The sequence below is a fragment of the Microcebus murinus genome, chromosome 2, assembly GCF_040939455.1.
Source record: "Microcebus murinus isolate Inina chromosome 2, M.murinus_Inina_mat1.0, whole genome shotgun sequence".
NCBI classification, from domain to species: domain Eukaryota; kingdom Metazoa; phylum Chordata; class Mammalia; order Primates; family Cheirogaleidae; genus Microcebus; species Microcebus murinus.
The window spans coordinates 72,918,756-72,944,023 of record NC_134105.1 but is presented as its reverse complement, the minus strand read 5'-3'; the positions used below and the strand labels follow the sequence as shown (position 1 = coordinate 72,944,023).

The 25,268-nt window shown below is 35.1% G+C and overlaps 1 protein-coding gene across 17 annotated transcripts in view; it reads left to right on the top strand.

Moving 5' to 3' along the window:
* Window positions 1-25,268, top strand: part of ZNF644 (zinc finger protein 644) — a 129,654-nt gene extending 104,386 nt beyond the window's left edge. For all 17 annotated transcript variants that reach the window (XM_075999794.1, XM_012790883.2, XM_012790880.2 and 14 more), the window contains one exon: window positions 332-25,268. In XM_075999794.1, coding sequence (XP_075855909.1) covers window positions 332-524 — 193 coding nt within the window. In that variant the 3' untranslated portion in view covers window positions 525-25,268. The remainder of the gene's footprint in view (window positions 1-331) is intronic.

Sequence of the window (25,268 nt, the reverse complement as noted above, 5' to 3'; positions counted from 1 at the left end):
AAGGGTATTCCCTAAAGAATGGCACATTTTGGAGTAATAGTTGTTGTTTTGAATTAAGATGTATAGGTATTAAGACTATTTAGTTAATTTTAACCTAATAATAATGCTCACATCTCTACAGAGATTACTGGGGTTTATTATAGCTGTTAAGAAACATGAATTGAGAGTGTTGTTATTGTATTACATCATTTTTACTTTATTTAGAAGCTATTATGTGCTATTTTTAAAATATAGTAAAGTTTATTCCCTATATTTATGAATTTTATGTGAATTGGTTTTTTAAAAGGTGAATTGGTCACGTTAAGAGAACTGTTATCAACTCTTTCTGTAGGTTTTGTGGCCTAGTCTTTAGAGGACCATTGTCTGTTCAGGAAGACTGGATTAAGCACTTACAACGACACATTGTAAACGCTAATCTTCCACGGACTGGAGCTGGCATGGTGGAAGTCACATCACTACTTAAAAAGCCTGCCTCTATTACAGAAACTTCATTTTCTCTACTAATGGCAGAAGCAGCGTCATAGAACCAGGAAATCTTTTAAATAGCAAATTTGAATTGGATGTAAATTTGAAATTATTTCTTTTTTTAAAAGCCACATTAAATTATCCATTTATAAATACTAAAGCAGGAAAATGGGGAAAAGTGAATTATAGTAAAATCAGAGCAAATCGAATACTTAAAACAGTGAGTAGTCTACTATATTTTATATAGGGTGGAAAACGTGTTTTTAAGGTTTACTAAATTTTGTTGGTTAACTATGTTCACTCAATAAAAGATCAGTACATGTAAGCAGCCATTTATAAACTGTTGCACATGGATACTTAAGAGACAGACTTATTGGAAAATTATGTTTTCTGCAGTGTTACCACAATCAAGGCTCTGTTTATTCCCCACAAGACTTGCATAGAAAAATAAGATATTATATTTTGTTTGTATGTATTTAGTGTTTTGTATAATACCAGGAACTGCTAACTAAATTTACTCAATTTAGGGCATTAAATATCATGTACTTCATAGTTTGAGACTGTTCACTCAAATAGGGCAGAGTACTATTCTATCTAGACGTGTAAGTGTTTTTTTTAAATCACACGGAACGGTTTTTTTTATACTAAAAAGTGGAGGGAGATTTGTTTAAACAAGTATTTCTAAAAGAAATATGTACATAGTCCTGGAAATTATTTGTGGTAAGGAAATATTCTTTACTCCAATTGCATTTCTCAGACAATAAAGTGGTGCATCCATGCTACCTCCTACTTTGTCAACAAAGATGCTATTTACCCTTTACATTTTTGTATCATAATAGATGAAAAAAATCTAATGTTCTTTATTGCAAGACATTCTTTTGTTAACAGATTTCTTTTTAATGTTTTACCTAAAATTTGACATGCTTACAGGACAGGTTTGCCTCTTACTTTATTTAACATTGTAGAAATGTAATTAATAAACAATGCTCACTACACAATTTAGAATAGGCGTTCTCATTTATATTATCTTCCAAATTTGATCAGTTAGCAAAACTTAATACACCAATTAAAATATTTCTACATATGATGAGAATGTTTACAATTTAAATTTTAGAACTTGTTTTGGATGTGATTATATGTACGAAAATCGTGTAACACTATGCTCATGCTAAGAACCGACATAACGGAATTACTGAAATAAATGTGCTGTGAGGAATGGAAAATATGGTGCAGGTGTCTTGGTCATGATAAATTGTGGTTCTTCTTTTAAACTCTTTCCACAAACAAATTACTACTTTTAATCTGAAATCAGATTCCTTTACAAATAACAGTTTTTGTATGCAAGCACCATTTCATTTTATTTCATGTAGTATGGCTAATACTATAGTTGAACCAAGAATATGCATTGATTCTTTGCTTTGTCTGTAAATAAAGTTAAAAACAGTTAAAATAAGGAGTATTTTAGTAGAGTATATACATACCTCACTGCCAGTGAAATTGCTTTCCTATGGTATATCTCCTTACCAGAAAAATCTCTAAATAAAAAAAGACTTAAAGAAAATTATAATGTGTATAATGGTGAAACATTTCTTTTAACATTGGTGGAAATAGTCCACTTAAGGTTGTGTTTCATTTGATTTTAAATTGTTTATATTTACCAGGTTACTTTGTTCACAGGATGTAGATTTTCTAGAAACACCTCATTATAAGAAAGGTCGATTTTTCCCACTTTCATGGTAAATCAAACCTCTAAATTCAGAAACATCTTATATGCAGAATTAGAAGGTTGGACTAGATGAATGATTCTCAACCGAGGTCTCCTGATCCCTGAGGTAGTCAGTAAGGGGAAAGTTCTTACAAGTTTTTTTTCAGTTTTACAAAAGGCCTCATAGAAACTGTGCATTTATGTATAATGAGACCAACTAAAACATCAAATTTCTTTACTTTTGACTGAAAATATACTAAGTCTGTGTATACTGGTTATCTCTTATTGAGCAAGTTTCATTGATAGTTATATGTCTTTGAATATTTTTTTTAATTGGCAGGCATACTACATAGCAAGTAGAGTTTAGTAGTTAAAAAAAAAAGAAAGAAAAAACATCATAATAGGATTCCTGGTGGGAAGACTAGCAATCACTAGAGCCCCTTTCAGCTCTAATTCTTATAGTTCTTTGATTTTGTCTTATTAGGCCAATTACCAACATATATGAATACTTTAAAGAGTATTCATACATACTATAAAGACCATAAGTTTCAGGATCAAACCTACATTAAATTTTTTATATGTTGAACTCTATTTGAAATAATTATTTCTGCTTGTAGATGTACTAAAAATTCAGTTATCAAAACAGAATATTTCAAATTAGAAACAGTACTAGAGGGACTCTTGAAAAGTAAATGTTGTTAAACAAAGAATATTTTTCATAATAAAAGTATTTGGGTTACAAAATTTAAAGAATTCTTAGGAAGCAAAGTTCATCTTTTATTTGGCAACTAGAAATTTAATAATATATTTTCAATTGGCTCACACTAAAAAATTATAAAATACTATTTCAAATTATGTGATAGGTTTTCATGACAGAATTTGGCCTGATTTATTACTAAGTATTGACTAATTTTCATTTAATTCTTTTATCATTGCCTGAAATATGTGAGCACCTTTAGCATTAGGGCTTTAAAAAAAAAAGTCCAGTCAGAAGTGTCGATTTATTTAATAGAACCAAGACAAAAACATTTTCTCCATGAGTAGTATTTTCCACTAGACTTCTTTTTGGAGTACCTCAGAACTGTGGCATAACTAATACCTCTATTTTAGATTTCGTTTACTTAATTATGGGTAGAGGAGATAATGGTTTTTCAGTAGTAATTTACTAGACAAACTTTTCTTAAGGACATACACATAACTTTTCAAGGATTGTACACTTAGAACATACTAGTCCAAAGGATAGCTCTGGTTTTTCCTCACTAAAAAAATGTAATATATTCCCATTTAAAAATATTAGAAAAACATAGAAAATATTAGAAAAATATAGGAAACAGTGGTGATACCGCACCTCTTGTATTTTCCTGGATAGAGCTGGAAACTATTCTACTAAGTGAAGTGTCCCAAGAATGGAAAAATAAATACCACATGTACTCACCAGCAAATTGGTTTCACTGATCAACACCTAAGTGGACATATAGGAATAACATTTATTGGGCATCGGGCAGATGGGAGGGGGGAGAGAAGGGGGTGGATACATACATACATAATGAGTGCGATGCACACCATCAAAGGGATGGACACACTTAAAGCTCTGACTCTGAGGGGGAAGAGGCGGGAAAGGCAACACACGTAACCTAAACATTTATACCTCCATAATATGCTGAAATAAAAATATATATATATTAGAAAAACAAAAAGTAAAAAATGGGGGAAATCACAAATTACCTACTTTTTTTTCCTGAAATAATTCACACAAAAGACACCTACTTTTTATAGCTTAAAACATTTCTTTCTTTTATTGTTTCAATATAGTTATGACCAAAATATATTATAATGTGTCTTGTTCTCCCAAGTTAATTTTAAATTTGAGTGCTTCATTGTATAGACTAACCTTGGAGTGTTACATAAGATAATAACACATGAATGTGACAAAGGCTAATCAGCATTATTGATTTTTCACATCAGGGCCTAGAATCATCTTACACCCCTGCCACAGAAGATAGCTGTCATATTTATTTCAACAGTGGGAACTTGTTTTCTTATTTTGAGGGCTGGCTAATTTCAGTTATAGTTCTTCCATCAATACCCCATACCTTTCATATAACCTTTATTATCACAACCTCTTGATTATCACAAAATATTGAATAATACCTTTAATTGTTTAGGCAAACAACAATAATAAAATTTATAGAATTGATACCTCATACTGCATACATAGTTCTTAGATTAGGTCAAAATCCAATGAACAAAGAGTATATATAATCTAATAAATTACTGGGTTTTTTTCTTGTTATTAGAATTTTAGGCAAAAAGAAAAGAAAAAATACATGGAGGTTGGCTAGGTGACTCACCTCACACATATCCCAGCACTTCGGTAGGCAGAGGCAGGAGGATCACTTGAGACCAGGAGTTCTAGACCAGTCTGGCAACATAGCAAGACCCCATCGCTACAAAAAAAATTTTTTTAATGAGTTGGGTGTAGTTGTGTGTGCCTGTACTTCCAGCTTACTCAGGAGGCTGACATAGGAGGATCACTTGAGCCCAAGAGTTTGAGGTTGCAGCAAGCTATGATTGCACCACTGCACTTCAGCCTAGGCAACAGAGCAAGATCCTGTCTAAAAAAAAAAGAAGAGAAAAATACATGGAATTCTCCCACATTGAAAATTTGTCATATATCTGTTTTTCTGTTTATGGACTTTTTTGCTCTGTAAAAGCAAAAACCAAAAAACATGAGAACATGCTTTGTAGAAATTGGCCCTTTCTTATTGGTTGATCCATGAGCATTTTCATACCATTAAATATTCTTAAATGTATTTTAAATTTTTGTGTAGCATTCTATTATACCATACATTATTTAGTCCTCCATTATTGATCATTTTGTGTTGTCTCCAGGATTTTGGCATCATAAAGAATGCTTTTGATGAACATTCTTGTAGTAAATTGTACACATCCAGATTTTTTCCTTAGGATAAATTTCTAGTAATAGAATTGGTAGATCAGAGAGGTAAGGCTTTATATATGAATTGCCAGATTGTTATTCAGAAAGGACATATAACTGTGTACTCTTACATGCAATGTACGAGAATGGCTTACAGTTCCTCTTACCATTTCAGTATATTCTTTCAAATAACAAAACTTTCCTTATTTAATTAGGTAAAAAGTGGTCTCTTGTTTGTTTTTAAGTGACAAATGAAAACAATATGTGAACTTTTGAAATTAAAGGCATTGGTTTTCTGATTTAAAATAATATAAGACATATAATTATGTTTTGCAGGATGATGTGTCTGAAATAACTTCATCTCTGATTTCATAATTGGCCACTAGGACAATAGAGAGTATAAGCGTACTTAACCTGTAGTCTTTTTAAGAGATCTTTGACCATCATATTAATTCCAAAATTTTGTGTGTGTATCTGTGTCCATTTTTCTGGGAGTTCCATAGCATTTGTCGTATACTCAATTGGTCTGTGACCCCAACCTCCCCCCCAAAAAAAACTAAAGAATAATTAATTTGAAGTAATATATGTCACCATATCAACTGTCGAGTGCCTTATGTTTTTGAGTATAATTTGAGTAACAAATTTTAATTAAAATTAATCCTCAAAATCTTCTGACATAGGTTTTTTTTGTTTTTACTTGGTGGGGTAACAAGATAGTATTAAATGTGAATTGTTTCATATCTTCTGAACAAGTTGGTAGAAAAAGATTATAAGGTCAGACTCTGGAATTTTATTTTTTTTCTTTATGAATTTAGCAAATTTCAGCAAATATTTTCAGGTAATGAGCTTTTGGATAATGTTTAGTTGTGTTTATAACAATTCAATTAAACTTTTAAAAACATTTTAAACTGCATTTTTAAATTCAGTATACCCAGATTCTGTTTTCAGAACCTAAATTCCATGATTTAAAACCTTTTCAAGTACATAAATATCTTATAAATGTAATAAATTAAATTCTTGATAAATATGTAGAACCTTGAAATCTCTTGGATATTTCAGTGTCTCATATAACTTAGTAGGATTTCTACTTTAAAATCAGAAGTTGGATTTAGAAGGCTGAACTGTTAGTCTAATCAGCCTGATACTCCTAAATAATATAAATACTCAGAATTTTAAAAGTATGCACAAATTGCCTCTTACCAAATTTGCTTTTTTGTGAGTTAAAGTACATGCTACTATTTAAGGAAATATTTTAATTACTATAAGAACAACATTGCCAGCACCCTCAGTTAAATTCTCCTCCTCCCATTACCATTATTCTGGCTTTTTAAATAATCATTTATTTGCTATTCTTAACAATTTGACTTCCTGTGAATGCATATAGTCTACTTTTACCTGTTATTGTATTTTATAGAACTGAAATTATACCATGTATTCTTTTGTGACTTGCTGCTTTTGCTTAATATTATCTTTGAAGTTCATCTCTGTTTTTGTCTGTAGTTTATTCATTTTCATTGTTGGATATTATTATATAGATATGCCATCATTTAATTTTTTATTTTTATTGTTAATAGACATTTGAGTTGTTTTCAGTTTATGACTTTTGAGAGTATGGAGCTGTGAACATCTGCAAGTTTCTCTAGGGTACATGCCAAGGAGTGGAATTTTTTGGTCATAGAGTATATGCTTCTTAGGTAAAGCCAAACTGCCAAAATGATTGTACATGTTCGTACTCCCAAAAGGAGTGCATTAACGTTCTTATTCCTCTGTATCCTCACTGATATTGTCAGGCTTTTAAATTTTTGCTATTTAGTGGGTATAAAAGGCATTTCATTGTGAATTTAGTTTACATGTCCCTGATTACTATGAGATTGATTATCCTTTCACATGTTTACTGGCCACTTGGGTTTCTCTTTTGAGAAATGCCTTTATAAATTGCCCATTTTTTCTATTGGGCTGCCTTTTTTCATATTGACTCTTAGGAATTCAGCTAATCCTTAAAGTGTATGTGTTGCAGATATCTTCAACTTTGTCACTCTGTTTTTCACTCTCTTTATGATGACTTTTGATGAATAGTTCTTAATTTTAATGCAAAATTAATCCTTTAAAATTTCTTAAACTCATTTTGTAGAATAAGTTCTTGGTTTTTTGTTTCTTTAGGGTCTCTGATTAAATATGTTAAATCCTTCTCACTGTGTTCTTTAGGTTTTTTACCTTCTCTTCTTTGTTTTCTATCTCTTTGTCTCTTTGTGCTGCATTCTGGTTTCTTACCCTGGCTTGGCTTTTATTTCTTTGACTTTTTTTTTTTTTTTTGAGACAGTCTCACTTTGTTGCTTGGGTTAGAGTGCGTGGCATCAACCTAGCTCACAGCAACTTCAAACTCCTGGGCTCAAGTAATCTTTCTGCCTCAGACTCCCAAGTAGCTGGGACTACAAGCATGCACCACTATGCCCGGCTAATTTTTTCTGTATATTTTAGTTGGCCAATTAATTTCTTTTATATTTTTAGTAGAGATGGTCTTGCTCTTGCTCAGGCTGGTTTCGAACTCCTGACCTTGAGCAATCCTCCCGCCTGGGCCTCCTTGGCCTCCTATAATCTGCTAGGATTTTAGGCGTGAGCTACTGTGACCGGCCTATTTCTCTGAATATGGTTCACATACTTATTTTTATATTCTGCATCTGGTACTTCCAGAATCTAAAATAATTGTGGGTCTGATTCTGTTAATAGTTGCTTTTTTTGCTTCTTGTTCCTAGTAGCTTGTTTTCTTGTGTGCCCATATATTTGACTATATGCTGGACATTGTCTTTGAAAACAATTACAGAACTATTTTGAGGACTTAGGATAGTATCTTCCCCACAGGATTTTTATTACTTCTATCGGGTGTCTAGAAGTACTTATAGTCCGAACACCTTAATCTAAGTTCAAGTTTTAAGTTTGCCTAGTCTGTTCACATGACCCAAAGTCAGACTATAAGAGCTAGATCACAGGTAGGCTGGTTTACATCTGGTTTGCTTTTTACCCTGTGGGTATAGTTTTGTTGTCTTAGCCCTTGAGGCCATTGAAAGTGCTACTTAGTTTCATAGCTCTTTCTTCTAGAAAAAATATTTCCTCGGGACAAAAATAAGGGGTTTCACTACTGGATGGCGTCACCGGGTTGATTTTCTTTTAGATTTTGTGACTCAGTAATTCTTCACTGCCTTGTTAGTTCCTTGGTGCTTATATGAAATTTTATTTTTATTAATCCATCATTTAAAAAAATCATATAAATTTTCTGAGATCAGTGATTTCATATATTTTGTTTACTTGTGTTTTCCTGGAGGAGGTCTGTTATATAATATGCATCCAGAAAAATATTTACCAAATTATTAAATAAATGAGCTATTTTAAGGCAAATTTAAGTGAGGTACAAAATTTATTTTCACCTTGTTTTTCTTCTTAAAAATAAAATTTGGCTATTTTTGAGAATTTTTCTCTTCCACACGTATTTTCGAATTAGTTTGTCAAATCCCTTTGTGACATCCTGACTTAGGTACCATCCCCAAGATATCATGTATATGCATATATATTCCAAAATCTGAAACATTTCAGATAAGGGATTCTTAACTAGTATTTCACTGAGGAATTTTTTCATATGTGTTTATTAGTAATATTGGCCTTTTACTTCTCTCGGATTCTGCTCTACTTGTCTGGATTTTGTGTCCAAATTGTGCTGGCCTCATAAAATGAATTGGGAAGTTTAAATTTGTGCTCTGAAAGAGTTTTCGTATCATGGACAATATTGCTTTGTATTTTTAATTTAATTTAATTTTTTTATTTTTTGAGACAGCGTTTAGCTTTGTTGACCAGGCGGGACATAGCTTACTGCAACCTCTGACTTCTGGGCTCAAGCTCTCCTCCTGCCTAAGCCTCCTGAGTAGCTGTGACTATAGGCATGCATCACATGTCCAGCTAGTTTTTCTATTTTTTGTAGAGATGGGTTCTCGCTCCTGCTCAGGCTGGTCTCCAAGTCCTGGCCTCAAGCAGTTCTCCCGCCTCAGCTTCCCAAAGTGCTAGGATTACCGGCATTGAGCCATTGCACCCAGCCTAATACTGCTTTCTTAAAGATTTGATAATACTCATCCATAAACTTATCTAAGTTTGTTACCTTTTGAGAGATAGATCTTTTGGTTACTTTTACTATTTCTTCTGTAATCATAGGTTGTTAGGATTCTTTTCCTCTTTTTGAGCCAATTTTGGTTATATTTTTCTTGAAGATTATTTAATCTAGATTTCCCAAAATTTTAGTATAATGTCTAGATAGCATACTCTTACAAGTTATTCAGTCTGTATCATTGTTTCTTCACTTACTAATGCTTACTACTATTTTTTTCCTTAAAGTTACTGAAGGTTGTATTTGTTTTTGTTAGTCTTTCCAAGAACCTGCTCATAATATTTTATTCATTAACCCAACTTTTCTACACTCTAGAACCTAAAGTTTATTTATAGCTTTTCTGGTTTTCTAGTAATTACATATAAGGCAACATGTTTTTCTACACATATCAGTTTGACTGTGTCCCACAGGTTTAGATATATTAAAGCTACTGTCATTATTTATTTTTTATATTACATTTCAACTGTGATTTCGTTTTTAACCAATTTCTACCTTATGGGAATTTGTTGAAATTTCCTCAGTGGTCCAAGACATGTAGTTACTTGTTATGTCTAGTGTGTTAGAAAACAGCATTTAATCTGTTATTCAGGGTTTATGTATGTTTTCAGAGTTTTATATATGTGATATATAGTTTATATTCATGTATTTTTATATATGATTTATACCAAATATATTTAGGATGTAAATGCTGTATCTCTGTCTTACCCATATATTCCGTACTCATCAGATTCTGTGAAAAATAGGATCTCAGTGTGATTGCTATTGTGTCAATTTCTTCTGATCCTCAGATTTTCCTTTCTGAATTTCCAAACATTGTTTTTAACTGTAGAGGATCGTGACTATTGTGTCTGCTTGGTAGCTTGTTCAGTTTTTCAAATAAAAATAAAAGGGGGTGCAGTAAGTATCTTTTTCCTTCCTTTCTAATGTCATTTTATTTTAGGTGTGACCTTTGTCAATGACATAGAGCTAGGTTTCTTATTATTTCACACAATTTGAGATGAATTGGTGAATATAACCATATATTCGTACTTTGGTGAGTATATATTTGTACTTACTCTCACCATATTATTTGATGTTTTCTATATATTCTGCTTTTTTTTTTTTTTTTTTTTTCTTTGGCAGAGTCTTATTCTGTTGCCCGCTAGAATGCCATGCGTCCTCATAGCTCACTGCAGCCTCAAACTTCTGGGCTCAAGCGATCCTTCTACCTCAGCCTCCCTAGGAGCTGGAACAACAGGCACGTGCAACCATGCCCAGCTAATTTTTCTGTTTTTTTGTGGAGACAGAGTTTTGTTCTTCCTCATGCTGGTCTCAAATTCCTGGCCTCAAGCAATCCTTCCACTTTGGCCTCCCAGAGTGCTAGAATTACAGGTGTGTACCACCGCACTGGCCTATGTATAGTGTATGTTTCTTTTCCTTTTCCTTCTTTTATTGGATTGACTGGGGATTTTCTTGTTAACTTTTTATACATATATTTGGACAGGATCTTATAAGGCAAAGAGAAATATCTTTCTTTTTTTTTTTTTATTTTCTTGTAATTTTTTAAAAAATTTGTCTTTAATCCATTTAAAATTGATTTCAGCTTAAGATATAGCCTAGGAGTTCATTTCTCTCTTCCTTCAATATGGGTACCAGCACTATTCATTAAAAAGTTTGTCCAACAGACTTGAACCACAGCTTTATTACATATCAAATTCTCGTGTAACCTGCGATTTGCATCTGGAATCTCTGTTCTGTTCAACTGTTCCTCTTCTCTTTTTGTAAATCCATGTCATGTTTATTTGATTACAGCGATTTTTCATACTGTGTTCTGGTAAACTAGCAGAGCAAGTTTCCTGGCCTTCTATAGAATATACTTTCTCCTTCAGTGTTTTCACGAGCTCTTCAAAATGATTTTACTACCCATCTTTTCTGTTTCAAAAGTTTTGAGTCCGTATTTTCATAACCCTAAGAAATCTGTTCTTCCCCATTTAAACTTGATTTTACATGGCTCTTTCCTTTTTCTCTTATTCCATCTTGAGGTCTCTTTTCTAGTTTGTTGTTTTACTTTCACCCTAAAAGCTGAATAATAAGTTGACCAGGTAAAGGATTGTTGTAGGCAGTCCTTTTCTCTCAGAATACATAGATGTTATTTGTCTCAGGGTGGATAGACTGGCTGTTTCATTGCCAGTCATTTTTCCTTATCATTATCTTGTTTTTTCTGCCTGAACATTTATAAGATTAACTGTTGAAGAGTTCAGGAACTTGCATTATTAAAAAAAAAAAGTTCACTAGCACTTTGGGAGGCCGGGACGGGCCTATGTGCTGATGTGAAGAATGTGTATTCTGCAGTTGTTGGATAAAATATTGTGAAAATGTCTCTTAGATCCATTTGATCTAAAGTCCAGTTTTAAGTCCAATGTTTCTTTTTTGATTTTATGTCTAGGTAATCTGTCTAATGCTGAGAATAGGGTGTTAAAGTCCCCCACTACTATTGTATTAGAGTTTCTCCCTTTAGATCTAGTAATGTTTGCTTTGTGAATCTGAGTACTCTAGTGTTGGGTGTACTTATTTAGAACTCTTTAGTATATATATTTAGAATTGTTATGTCCTCTTGGCAGATCAATTTCTTATCGTTATATGATGACCTTCTTGTCCTTTTTTACTGTTTTTGACTTAAAGTCTGTTTTATCTGATATACACATAGCTATTCCTGCTTACTTTGGTTCTGCTTGAATGGTGTAGCTTTTTCCATCCCTTTACTTTCAATCTACATTTGTCTTTACAGGTAAAGTACATTTCTTGTATAGAATACAGTTGGATCAGGTTTTTTTTTAGCCAGTCTATATCTTTTTAAAGTGCATTTCTTACAGGTAGCATATAATTGAATCAGGTTTTTTAGCCAAACTGTATCTTTTTTTTAAATTTTTTAAATTTTTATATATATATATATATTACCACTATTGATTAGATACACATTCTGTATCTTTTTAAGTGGAGAATTTAATTCATTTACATTCCTGGTTATTAATAATATGTGAGGTTTTGTTCCTGTCATTACTTGTTTTCTGTTTTGAGTATTCTTCACTTCTTTCTTTTTCTTTTATTATTTGTCCTTGTGGTTTGGTGGTTTTCTATAGTGGTACCATTTGAGTCCTTTCTCTTCCTTATCTGTTTGTTTGCTTTACCAGTGAGTTTTATACTCTTATATATTGTCATATATAAGAATGATAAATTCTTAAGAAAGAATGATAAATGTCATTCTTTCAACTACAGGTTCAGAACTGCCTTGAGCATTTCTTGTAGGACTGTTGTAGTGATGATGAATTCCTTTAGCTATTGATTGTCTGATTTCCTTTGTTTATGAAGGATAATTTTGCTGGGTATGGTAACCTTGGCTGATAGATTTTTCTTTCAGTTTTTGAATATCTAATCCCATTCTCTTCTGGCCTTTAAAAAGGTTTGTATTTGGGGATCTTTGGGGCTTCTATATCTGGGGCTCCTATATCCTATATCTAAATTTCTCACTAGACTTGAGAAATAATCATCTATTATATTGTTAAGTAGATTTTCTAACCTTTTTGTTCCCTCTTCACCTTCTGGGACTTTGGTAACTTGAATATTTGGTCTCTTTCTGGTATCCCGTATGTCACAAAGACTTGGCCTATTCTATTTTATTCTTTTTTCTTTATTTTTATCTGACTGGGTGATTTCGAAAGAACTGTCTTCAAGTTCTGAGATTCTTCTGCTTGATCTAGTCTATTATTGAAGCTTTCAAATGTATTTTGTATTTTATTTAATAAATTCTTTAGTTCCAGAATTTCTGTTTGGTTCTTTTTTATGATATCTATCTTTTTGGTAAATTTCTTATTTATATCTTGAATTGTTTTTCTGATTTCTTTGTATTGTTTTTCAGAATCTTTTGTATCTCCCTGAGCTTCTTTAGAATCAATACTTTGAATTCTTTTTCCAGGGTTTCTTGAATTTCTTTTTGATTGAGGTCTGATTCTGTAGAATTATTGTATTCCTTTGAAGCTGTCATGTTTCCTTGCTTTTTCATGTTTCCTCTGTCCTCACTTTGATATCTGTGCATCTGATTTAATAGTTGCTTCTTCCCGTTTTTTAAATTTGCTTTTGTAGCAAAGGACTTTTTCTTGAAGATGTTTCTATGATGTTAGTTAGGCAGGGCTTTTTGGCTTTGATTCTAGGTGCATGCAGTAGTGTAGTCCCTGTATGATTTCTTTAGCTATAAACAGCATCAGTGATATCTGGGATTTCCTTGGTGGCTTAGGGTGCAGTTATTAGTCGAAGCTGTTTTGAAGTTTTCCAGGGGACTGGAATGCCAGGTGGGCCCCAGTGGTGGCAGCAGTGGGCTGAGCATGCCTGTCCTTGGTCACCAGGGCAGCATACACTGGCATATGTGTTACCAGATGTAAGTGGGCCAATTCTTGGGTCTTCAGGTTGGTTACTTGGATGCTGGTAGTGGCAGCAGTGGGTCAAGCAAGTGGGCAGGTTTTCAGGCCCCTGGGCAGCCAGCATGGTGTGGGAGATGGCAATAGCAGTGGTAGAATAACTCTCGTCTTGAGTCCCAAGTGGTGTGTGCTGATGTTGGCAGTAGCTGTGATGTGCTGGGTGGGCCAGTCTCTAGGCCTACAGGTGGCGTATGCAGGTAAGTGCCAGCTCTGGTGGTTGCAGCAGAGTGGGTAAGCCCAACCTCAGGTCTCCTGATGGTGTGTTTAGGCACCAGCCATGGTAGGCAGGGGCAGAGCAATCCCTAGGTCCCCAGCAAAGTGCTGGATGAGGGTTGGCAGCAGACACACTGTGGCCCTGACACTAGGAAGGACTGGATTGCCTTCAGTGGAGGCAGCCTAGGCCGGTGGGTGGGGAACACACACCTCACTCGCACCTCATCTCTGGTGCCACTTGGGTCCAGGGCTCTAAAATGTCCCCTAGGCTGTAGCTCTTCAGGTCTTGAGAGTGAGTAGGGCCTAGCACGAGCTCCCTCCCTACAGCAGTGCTATTGCACCATCTGCTGGCAGCTCCTTATGTGAGTTTTCAGATTCTGTGGGAGTCCATGTACTGGGGGTATCCCACTGACCCTTTTTTTCATACTGAGGAGTCTCTCCCCACTCCCCAGTCCTGGCTTAGACTGTCTCATTTCCCTCTCCTTGCTTTTAGTGAGGTTTCCTGTCACTTTCCTGTTGAATTCTAGTGTTCTATCTTGGATGATCTATTTGAAGCATGATTATCTACTCACTATTTTGGTTCTTAGTGTAGGAGAGGAGTAAGGGGTACCTGTAGTCAGCCATCTTGAATCCCCTCGACACTTTATATTTCTAAGATCTTTAATTGTTCTTAAGAGCCCATTTTGTTTCATGGATGTCATTTTCTCTTGGCCCTCTCAAGAATTAGTTATGTATGTTTTTAAGTCTTTTTTTCTCTATTTTGTCAGGGTTAGCTCTGTCTATTATTTGCCCTTCTTTCATGGTGTTAGTTTCCCTCAAATATTTGTTGATTCTTGCTTGTTTGCTCATCTTATGCTTTAGATTCCTTGTTAGCCTTTCTGCAAATGTTTTATCGATTATACCTATTTCTAGTGATTGTAGGGAATGAGTACAACATGTAAACATCAAGTCTTCTAGAAATGGAGCCCGTTTTTTTGGTTTTTTTCTTTTTGGTATTGTTGAGAGCAATATCAGGCCCCTCCTATGCCATGCCTGAACTAAAAGCACCCCAGCCTCCAGAACCCTTCTCACTCACCTGTTGTAGCAATCTTCCCATGCATAGTTTGGGTTAATGTTTCCTCTTTTAAGCAGATTTCATTTTCCTTCTGTTTCTTCAGGGATTACTTACAATTTTCTGATTTGCCAAAATACACTTATTTCTTTTCCAACACTGTGACTTCTTAAATTTTTCTTTGACAATTTTTAGGAATTAGAGGGTCCTGCAATATAGTCTTTATGTGGTTGATATAATAGTTCATATAAATTCTAATGATATATTGTTTCCCTAAACCATTATGACAAACCATTAAGACATAGTAGTTATACTTCAAAGTACTGTTCTTTTTTAGATGCCTCAAATCCTCTGTTTTTTTCGGCATGTAACTTTTAAGTTAGTCCTTTTAGAGTATTAGAGAATCAGATGAGTGCTTGCTTTCTATTCTCTGCAGCCACTAGGTATATATATTTCATGAGACTGATAGAAATTGATAAGAAGTGAAAGCAACATCTATTATGATGTAATTTTGGAATGAAACATTAGTGAACATAAGTGAAATATTGTGTAATTATGGTTTTTCCTGACCCTATTAATATGTTGTATCATATATTAAATCCTTTGGGAGATCCACAGATCATATTTTCATGGGCTCACTTCTCACCCAGAAGGCCAATACAGTGAGGACTGAGAGCCATTCACTAGGAATATGTAAGAAACTTGTATTCTCTTACAAATAATGTTAAAGATCTATTTTCTCAATTAGACATCTGCTACTGTTGTATTTCCTCTTCTGACACAGCAGGCAAATGCCCTTCTCTCTAAGACTAAAACTAATGTGCCTGTTTGAATTGATGCTTGGGAACTCTAGCAGAGAATACAATCTACAGTGTGGTGTGGGCTCAAACAGTTTAAAAGGAAATCACTTCCCCACGTAGTTATTGCTAAAACCAAAGGTCTGACAGTAATTTTTTTTATTCTCATAAGAGGGAAGAAAGGCCAGATCCTATTTTTTCTTTATTGTAACTTCTATACTGTTCTTCCTCCCTTCTCTCTAAATCCTCAGCTTTGAAGCTCATGCTTGCAGACTATACCACTCACAACTTCTTGTTGAAATTATCTAACACTTCCCCTGTGTGCCAAAGCCTTGAACATTTTTAGCTCCTGGTCACTCTGTACAACACTCCCAATATCCTAAATCTTGAGATTTCATCATCCTTCCTTGAAGTGACATTAGAGCAAAAGAAGGTGAAGGAGTTAGCAGTGTAATTATCTTGACAAAAAGTGTAATGGGCCGAAGGAAGTAAAGTGCAAAGACTGAAACAGGAACATGCTTAGTGTGCTGAAGGAACAGGAAGAAGGCCATTGTAGCTAGAGAAAAGCCAGGGGGAAAGTGGGAGATAAAGTCAGAGAAATAATGTGGAGCTGGTCACATAGGGCCTCTATGCCACTGTAAGGAATATAATTTCATAAGATGTCTCTAACTTCATCCTACCTTAGTCTCTTAGTCTCATGATCATGTTCTAAACCTTGTTGGTGTCCACACCTTTTTTCTCAGTTTCAGTATTCCTACTCTGAATTACCACTTCCTATCCTTCTAGTTTTATTCTCTCTTACCTTGACCCCACCAGGGCCCACAATCCATTGATCTTAACCATCTTTTCACTGACTCTCAGCCACCAGCCCCACCATGTTCTCCCTTACTCCCTTAATCAAATTAAATCTATCATTCCTTCATCAAGATCAGTCTCTTGTAATCACTCATCCCTTGTCTCGCTCTCACTTTTTGTGCTCTCATAGTTAAATCCCAATCCCAGTTAATACCATCTCTCTACACTTAGATATTTTTCCCCTATCTTAAAACAAAAAAACCTCTCTCTACTCCATTATCTCCTCCAATTACTACTCATTTTTGTTCTTCCTTGTAAAGCAAAACTCCTTTTTGTAGCCAGATAGAATAATCATGATATCATAGTATTTATAACCATGGATAATATTTATTGAGCACCTGCTATATGCCAGGCACCATTCCAAATATTTCACATATATTAATCTTACTTTGTTTCTCATAGCAATCAGTGCAGTGGAAAATATTTAATAGCATTATTACAATGAGAAAAATAAGGGATGAAGACCAGCTTTTCCAACAACTGGTAAATAGTGAGGCTGGAATTCAAACTCAGGTTGTTTGGCATCAGAGCCTATGCTTTTAACTATTAAGACCCCAAGCAAATTGATCTAAATCAATCAATCAATCTCTCTCTCTCTCTCTCTCTCTCTCTCATCATCTTTTGACCTTAGCACTTTTTGGTTTCCTGTGCTCTGCATTTGTCTTACCTTTTATTTAAGTTCATTGGTAAAGGGCTGCTGCTCTCTTTGTGGAAACATAAAATCTGCCACCTCCTATCCTTAGTAGGCCAATCAGGAACAGAATGGGGTCCCAGGAAAAGAAATTATAGAGAAGACTCTGCATCCTGATCTCTAGTCCAGAAAAAAAGAATCCCTGAACTATTAATAAATCACATTGGTAATAAACAAGATTTCTTTGTCTGAGTTGCCCCTTTTGCAGTGGCTACTTTAGGTGGTAGGTTTTTTAAGAATCAGGGACCTTGGACTTTGTATCAAAGGGTTACCCCCCCATAATAACCTAATTTAAAGTCCCTTCAATTGGATTTGTTTCCTTTAGACTCTAATCTGATATATCCCTAGAGAATTTACTTAAAATAATTGCCTGAATCTATTCTTTTTTTGTCACTTCCTATATTTATCTTACACTCTTTGTTACATTCGTCTTTTTGGAAGATGGGAAATTCAGTTAAACATTTAGTATGGATATTTTTGTAACTGCTGATTTTCAAAATTTTAAATAGTAAATCCTCAAAATCAGTTAAGTTGTTTTAAGTTTTAGAAACAAGAAAAAATTGGAGTAATTCTAGCTGACCTCTCACGATGTCTTAGGCAGACCAGGCCCTCCCTAAACAGTCACTGGCAAGTAGAAGGGATTACTGTGATTGTCTTAACCCTTTCCTGGGTGAAACAGGTTGTGGATTTTATCACCATACCTAGGGAGAGTTTGTTAGTGTTTATTATTTATTGTTTTTTGTTTGATTTTTTTGTTGTTCATTTTTGAAAGTTATTCTCACATAGAGATAGTTTAAAATTTGCATTATAAAGAGCAGGCAAGCTTCTTCCGGCCATATTGTCTCCCTTTCCCTGCCCCCCACTGCACCCCATTACAGTTCTACCTTCCTATACCCCTGCTTGTCTTAATTATATTCAGTTTGCAAAAATATTGAAACTGTTGTTCACAAAGGTCCAGTCTGTCCAAAAGGAAATTACCAAAAAAGAATTAAAAAGTTGACCTACAAAACTACCATAATGGAATGAAAATCTAACCATTTCCCAAGTGATTACTTTCCACTCCAGAGGTTTTATTTCTTAGCAAAGATAAAGCTGAATAATTCTGTCAAACTGGCCTAAATTTAATGAACAAACTCCACTGGTCCTTTAGCAATAATATCTGAAATACTTATCTTTTGGGTTCTAAAGCAAATATATAACTTTGTTGGTAGAATTTGGGTTTAAAAGTTGTAAATGCCAAATGCTTTTAGGTGAGTTGATCCCTTTTACTAGACATCTGTCTTCAGGCTTTGGCCTAATCACTTGTAGTCAATATTTTCATATTAATGGCTTAAAGAAGAGCAATATAGCCAGGGATTGTGGCTCATACCTATACTCCCAGCACTTTGGGAGGCCAAGGTGGGAAGAGCACTTGAGGCCAAGAGTTCAACCAGCCTGTGCAACATAACAAGGCCCCATCTCTACAAAAAATTAGCTATGGTGGCATGCACCTGTGGTTCTAGCTACTCAGGATGCTGAGGCAAGAGGATCACTTGAGGCTAGGAGTTCAAGGTTGTAGTGGAATATAACTGATCATGCCACTGCACTCTAGCCTGGGTAACACAGTGAAACCCTGTTTCTAAAAATAAAAAGTAAAAGTAAAATATTATCAAGGATTGTGAAAACTAAGGTTGTATTATGATTTAAGAATCTGTGACCCAAGGTCTTATTGTGATCCAGTTGTACCTGTGTTGGATGTTACTACTTCCCACTGCAGAAAAGGCATTTTATGTCTGTTATAGGTAAATATTAATCCTTGTAACAGGTCCTTCAGGTTGATGTCAGTAGTGTGGATAAGAACAAAATACAAGTCAACAACTAAGAAAGATGCCAGAGGGATTATATATTGAGTAGGAACTGTAGAGAAAATGGTAAGTTTGACAAGCTAGGCAGGTTGTAAAGAATCTAATTTCTGAAAATGGACATCAGAGATACTAGAACTAGCACCAGGAGCTGATAGGACGGAGAGACTTCCTTTAAAGCAATTTCAAACTCAACCCTGTGGATATGCTTGAAGAGCCAGCCTGGGGGAAAAAAAAACCAAAAAACTTTGCTTCCTTATGGACTAGCTGAAGAAGAGGGAGGTGTTCAGAAAACATTTGTGAAAACTGATGAAGGAAGGAAGAGGGCTTCTGCTTTGAGAGCAGCTCTGCCTAGCTTTCATTGCCACAGACTTTCACACAGCTACTTTCTCTGATACTACGACACAGAGACACCCAAATGATAAAGCCATAGTTGGCTTTTCCTTTTACTAAATAAATACAATTTCCCCCTGGCCATAAGAAAAAATAAAATTATACAAATAGAAGACCTTGGTTTTTTAAAAAACAAATGGTGTTTCCCACTGTGGTCAGTTGATGGTGTTGATATGACCACAGTGACAATGATTAAAGCAACTTTGAAGTCTAGTGGTGGTTGTTGGAAGAAAGCTAGGGAGTAGTGGAAAGATTACTAAACCAAGTATCATAACTTGATTTCTAGACCTGGGTTGTACCCTGCTTTAGCCAAATACAAGACCCTAAATTCATAATTGATTTTAGTTTCCCTATCACTAGGGACTGGGCTACATGATCTCTTGTCATTCCACCTCTAAAATTCTGTAATTACAACAGACAGTGCCCATGCTAACAGTAATAAAATTGGCCCAAACAGTATGAAGAATATGAAAAGTAGTATATAAAAAGTAAAATGTCCTTTTAATTTGAAGTTAGTGCTTAATTATAATTGATTTATGTGACCATTTTTTTTTTTGGTTTTTTTTCCTGGAAACTCTACCTCTGAAAGGGACACAGAGTTCATTTTGGCAAAGGTAGAATACAGAACTGGAGCACGTCACGTTGCCACATGGAGACTAGTAATTAGACATAAAGCCAGACAAAATCACAAGAAGGGCCATAAATAAAAGAGAGTCTTAATGTGATTTAAGTACCGTGACTGAGTTGCATTCAGTGTCTGCCTGGTCACTAAGTCCAATGTGATGTCATCCGCTATAGAAATGTATTCTAGCAAAAGACTTCTGCATCCACCATCTGGCCCCAGACTCAGAGCACATCTCCCTGAATGACACATAACCCAGTGGGATGCACCCAATTTGCTTAAACATGAGCGCATCATCTTCTCATAACAAAGGCTGAGTATGACCCTAATTTTGTATTCTGTAAACTATGTTGTGGAAATTACTAAAACAACTCTCTTCTGGGTAGGCCTATAAACATTCCCCGGTCTTATTTCCTGTCAAAGCCAAATTAAAAAAAAAAAAAATACTATAAATTTCAGTTTAAATTGAGAAGCCAATTAGATATATTTTAAACATCCTTTAGGAAAATATACAAATAATAAAACTTTTTAGTTCAGTAAAACTAAAGTACTGTTTCTGACCTTCCAAACACAGGAATTTGAGCAGAGAGTTCCAAAAATTAAGACTTTCTATTTTGTCACACCCTCCTGGGGAGGAATGTGCCAAATGAGCACTACTCAGGAGAAATTTCTCTAAAGTTTTGTCCTTTTAGTTTTTACCTTAAACTCTGATTTCAGGCATGTTCCAGAATAAATGCAGTTACATCCAGTCTTTCAAGTCTCTGAGATGATATTTGGAAATATTTTACACTTCAGGAGTAAGAGTATGATTTGTCTAAATGGAAAGTATTCTTTCTTCAGTACTTCTTTGGCATTCCTCAGGCTGCTAAATAGTTTGTTGGCTATTGGAGGGTGGGGGGAGGAAACTATATTATCTTTTCTGTTATATCAAAAGCACTCCAAATCTACAGGTAATGCTAAGAAAATGTTTTGATGGCCTGTATACTCTTTCTGACAAAGACAGATGCTAAAGAACATTACGTGGTCATTGGAATAAAATTTAAAATAACCATTTTTCTTCACAAAGTTCTATGAAACTATAATCCTTTATTGGAATAAAATGAGAAAACCTTATTCAAGAGCTAAGCTGCAATTAATAGAAGTAAAAAGAAATATAAATAGCATTCTTTAGACATAGCAGATTCAAAGAGGAAGAAAAAATAGTCTTATAAATGAAAAGCAAAAAATTCAAAATGATGTGAGAAAGCAAGAAATATTAATCAATTTTAAAGCTAATTTATTTCATGTAAACTATTAGAATTAAGAATGGAAATGGAGCATGTGACTAATAAGGTAAGAAATAATACAATTTTCTGGGGGAAGCTTATTTAAGCTGGACCTCTTCAGGGCCATAGGCATTGATAACATGTCTCATACTGTGTTTCAAGAATTGACCAGAATTATTGTGGAGCCAAATGATAGTGAAGGGCGGTGAGGTGAATGAAGACCACAAAAGAGCATAATAATGCTGACATTTTCAAATGTCTTGTCACTTGGACTTCCTAGCCTGGAAAACCACTGAAATTGGTCTAGAGGGGAAAAAAAATCATAAACTCATTTAAAAGAGCAGTAGGATAGATAGGTAATAGTAATTTTAACATTTTTAAAAAACAAAGCCTATTCAGCCAGTCTAACAGTGAGCCATAAGCTTCTGTCTTTAATGTAATCTCCACCCAAATACGAATATGAAGGGCCATTATGTGGAAGATGGTGACCAGCTGTTCCCTATCTCCCCTGAGTTCCAAACAATAAATGGACATAAGCTTCAGTGTGAGAGATTTGGGCAAAGAATGAGATAGAATATTGTTAATTGAAGTGGGTTACTGAGTGAACCTTATTCTACGAAAGTCTTTTCAAAACTTATTAGTATCACCCAGAACATTTATTGTCTGTCTGTGGCATGGGTAGCCCCATCATAAGAAATGTGATGAGTAACATAAGAATTAAACAGTCTCTGACCTAGGGAACAATCAGTACAAACACCAAATAACAAGATAGAAAAACAAAAATACAGAACCATGAAAATGAAAGAGATGTATATAACAACATAATAGCAGCATTTAGCTAATTAAACTCTGGAAATATTCTCACTGCTTTTGGATAGTAAGGGAGTCTTCATTTTTAGCTTTGTCAGTTGACACAATTTTGAGTTAAGTTCGATTCTTATTGGCATCTCTGATCTGTATACAGTTTCTGGAACAGCCTTCTGGAAGAATTTTCAAACAAACATTTGGCATCAATGGAATACTTTTTTATCAAACTGTCAGAACACCCTTTGACTTCCAGAAAATTCAAGCTGTCTCAGAGACTCTGACAACCCTAGGGCATTAGACCCATGCCAGATATATTATGCTGAAGGCTTGGATCCTGGGGAACTAGGATCCTAAGAACTAGGATATCTCACTATGAACTGTTTCTGCTGGCATAAATCCAGGAAGATATTATTGATACTTTATAGTAAAAGTTTCAGACTTCATTCAAACCACCTGTTGAGAACTGTATCCTCTTGTACCTTAGGAATCACTGACTCAACATCAATAAGGATAATATTCAAGAACTTCTAGTGCTATGCAGTGGTATGCTAGAAAATGTTTAACATCTGGTTTTCCAGGCAATGGTGGGAGGTGGTTGTGAGCACAGGTACCTAATCTGTAGTATTTGCCAATTTCCATGATGTAAATGCTCCCACTATGGCTGACTGTAGGCTACCAAAGTGATGTCACGACAGCAGGGTTGAGAGAAGTGCACAGTGACTTCTCCTTGCTTCAGCACACCAGTGGTCCTCTGTCAGGTGTACATAGAGCACCAGAGTTCAGAAGCATCATTTTGACTGTCATTCAGTGACAGCCACCATCGTCATTACCGAGTAGAGCTTCTCCCTCCCACCTTGTGACAAACTCTATAAAAGCAAACCAAACATGGCTTCTCTGAGAGCTATGCTTTTTAAATCCTAAAGACTACTATTTAGCAGAAGATTCCCCCATGATACTACTCTTCATAGTAACATCACCCCAGGCCTTTATGTGTTCTGATTACTATAAACAGAAAATGAAATCAATTTACTTTACCAGTCAACAGAAGAACTGATTCTTAGGAGCAGTAAGCATAACCTTGGGAGGAAAAATTTGGAAGCATGTTTTGTTTTGGATTTTAGTATTTTGGTGTTTAAAGGACTCATAACACTGAGAAACACTACTTACCATTTGATAAAAGCCTGACGAAAAACACATTTCACAGCATTTCCAGAATATTATTTATTTGCTTATTTTCTGAAACAGTAGAACTGTTACATTAATTAACATGTCAGTTTATGACCCACCTCCTGTCTTCGTCCTTGGACTTGCACATATCTTTGTGACTCTAGGAATAACGTATCTTATATCTTCAGTCTTGCTAATTTTTTCTATTTTTAGTAGAGGTGGGGGTCCTGCTCCTGTTCAGGCTGGTCTCGAACTCATGGCCTCCTGCCTTGGCCTTCCAGAGTGCTAGGATTATAGGCATGAGCCACTGTGCCAGGGCTATAAAGGATACTTTCTAAAACATCTAAGCTCAATGATTAAGAAGGAAATGAAAGAACAGCTGTTTACTTCCAATGGTGGATATAGCTTTTTATAGGCTTGGAAAATGCTGAAATTTGGTGACACTTCTGAAACGAATGTATTTACAAATCATATTTCCAGAAAAGATTGAAATAATCTTTAAGCTACCATGGGGTAAGGCAGGGCAAAGGGCAAGGAGAGCTCAATAAAAATTAAATATTAAGAAGGACCAAGGAAAAGCATCAGAAGGTAAGTAGAAATACAGAATTAAATTGGGTGTTTCCACTAAATACTAACCCATTTATCTAAGGAAAGAACATCACTTCTTATTCATGATATAGTTAGGTAGAACCACATAAAATTGCTGATATACAACCATCTTTGACCTACAAAAATGTTCATGGAATGTGATTCGATTTAATTAAACTAGAAACTATTGGAAACAAGATAGATTTGTAAAGTCTGTAAAAAACATACTAAACTAGTCCTTGGCTTACTAATAGCAGAAAATGATAATCAAAAATAAGTTATTTTAAAGATAAAAATCCAAACTCCCATAGATTTTTAATCCAAAGGATTCTTCGTATGCCCAGGGATGATTTGAGAAAATAGCAAGTTTGGAGAGAAAGCAAGTCTAGTTAAGCTGGCATTTTCTATTAACGTTAAAGAAATTTAACACCAAGTTGCATTTTCCATTTTTAAGAATCTAGAGGAAGATAACTGTAGAAAATCAAGAAGGGTCACATGATTCTGAGTATAATTCAGTCTTCCTGCACAGATGGTGCAGAACCTCTGCAGCTGTGGAGTCTCCTACCCACAATGTAACCTTGACCTGTGATACCATCCACAGTCCTCCACCGTCCATAGTCAATGGGTATCCATGAGCAAGCAGGTGGAGCTGGACCTGGCTTTGTCAGCCTTACTCCGGCCTGTTCTTGGCACAGATCGGATGTGAACACTGAACAGGGACATTGGCATGTTACTCCTGCCAGTGCTCATATATGGTTTGTTAATCATCTGAGACCAGCTTGCAGTGTTTGCTAACAGATCTTAAAAGGCCATCGGAAGTAATAAAAGAGAGTGCTTTTGGTTGTAAGCACAGCAGGAAAGCAGGCTAGGTATTTGAAAGGAATATTGGATTAAAATATATTGTTTTTTCTATATATTTAAGAATAATCTTGCGGGGCACGGTGGCTCATGCCTGTAATCCTAGCACTCTGGGAGGCTGAGGTGGGAGCATTGCTCGAGGTCAGGAGTTCGAAACCAGCCTGAGCAAGAGTGAGACCCCATCTCTACTATAAATAGAAAGAAATTAATTGGCCAACTAATATATATAGAAAAAATTAGCCAGGCATAGTGGTGCATGCCTGTAGTCCCAGCTACTCGGGAGGCTGAGGCAGGAGGATGGCTTGAGCCCAGGAGTTTGAGGTTGCTGTGAGCTAGGCTGATGCCACGGCACTCTAGCACGGGCAACAGAGTGAGACTTTGTCTCAAAAAAAAAAAAAAAAAAAAGAATAA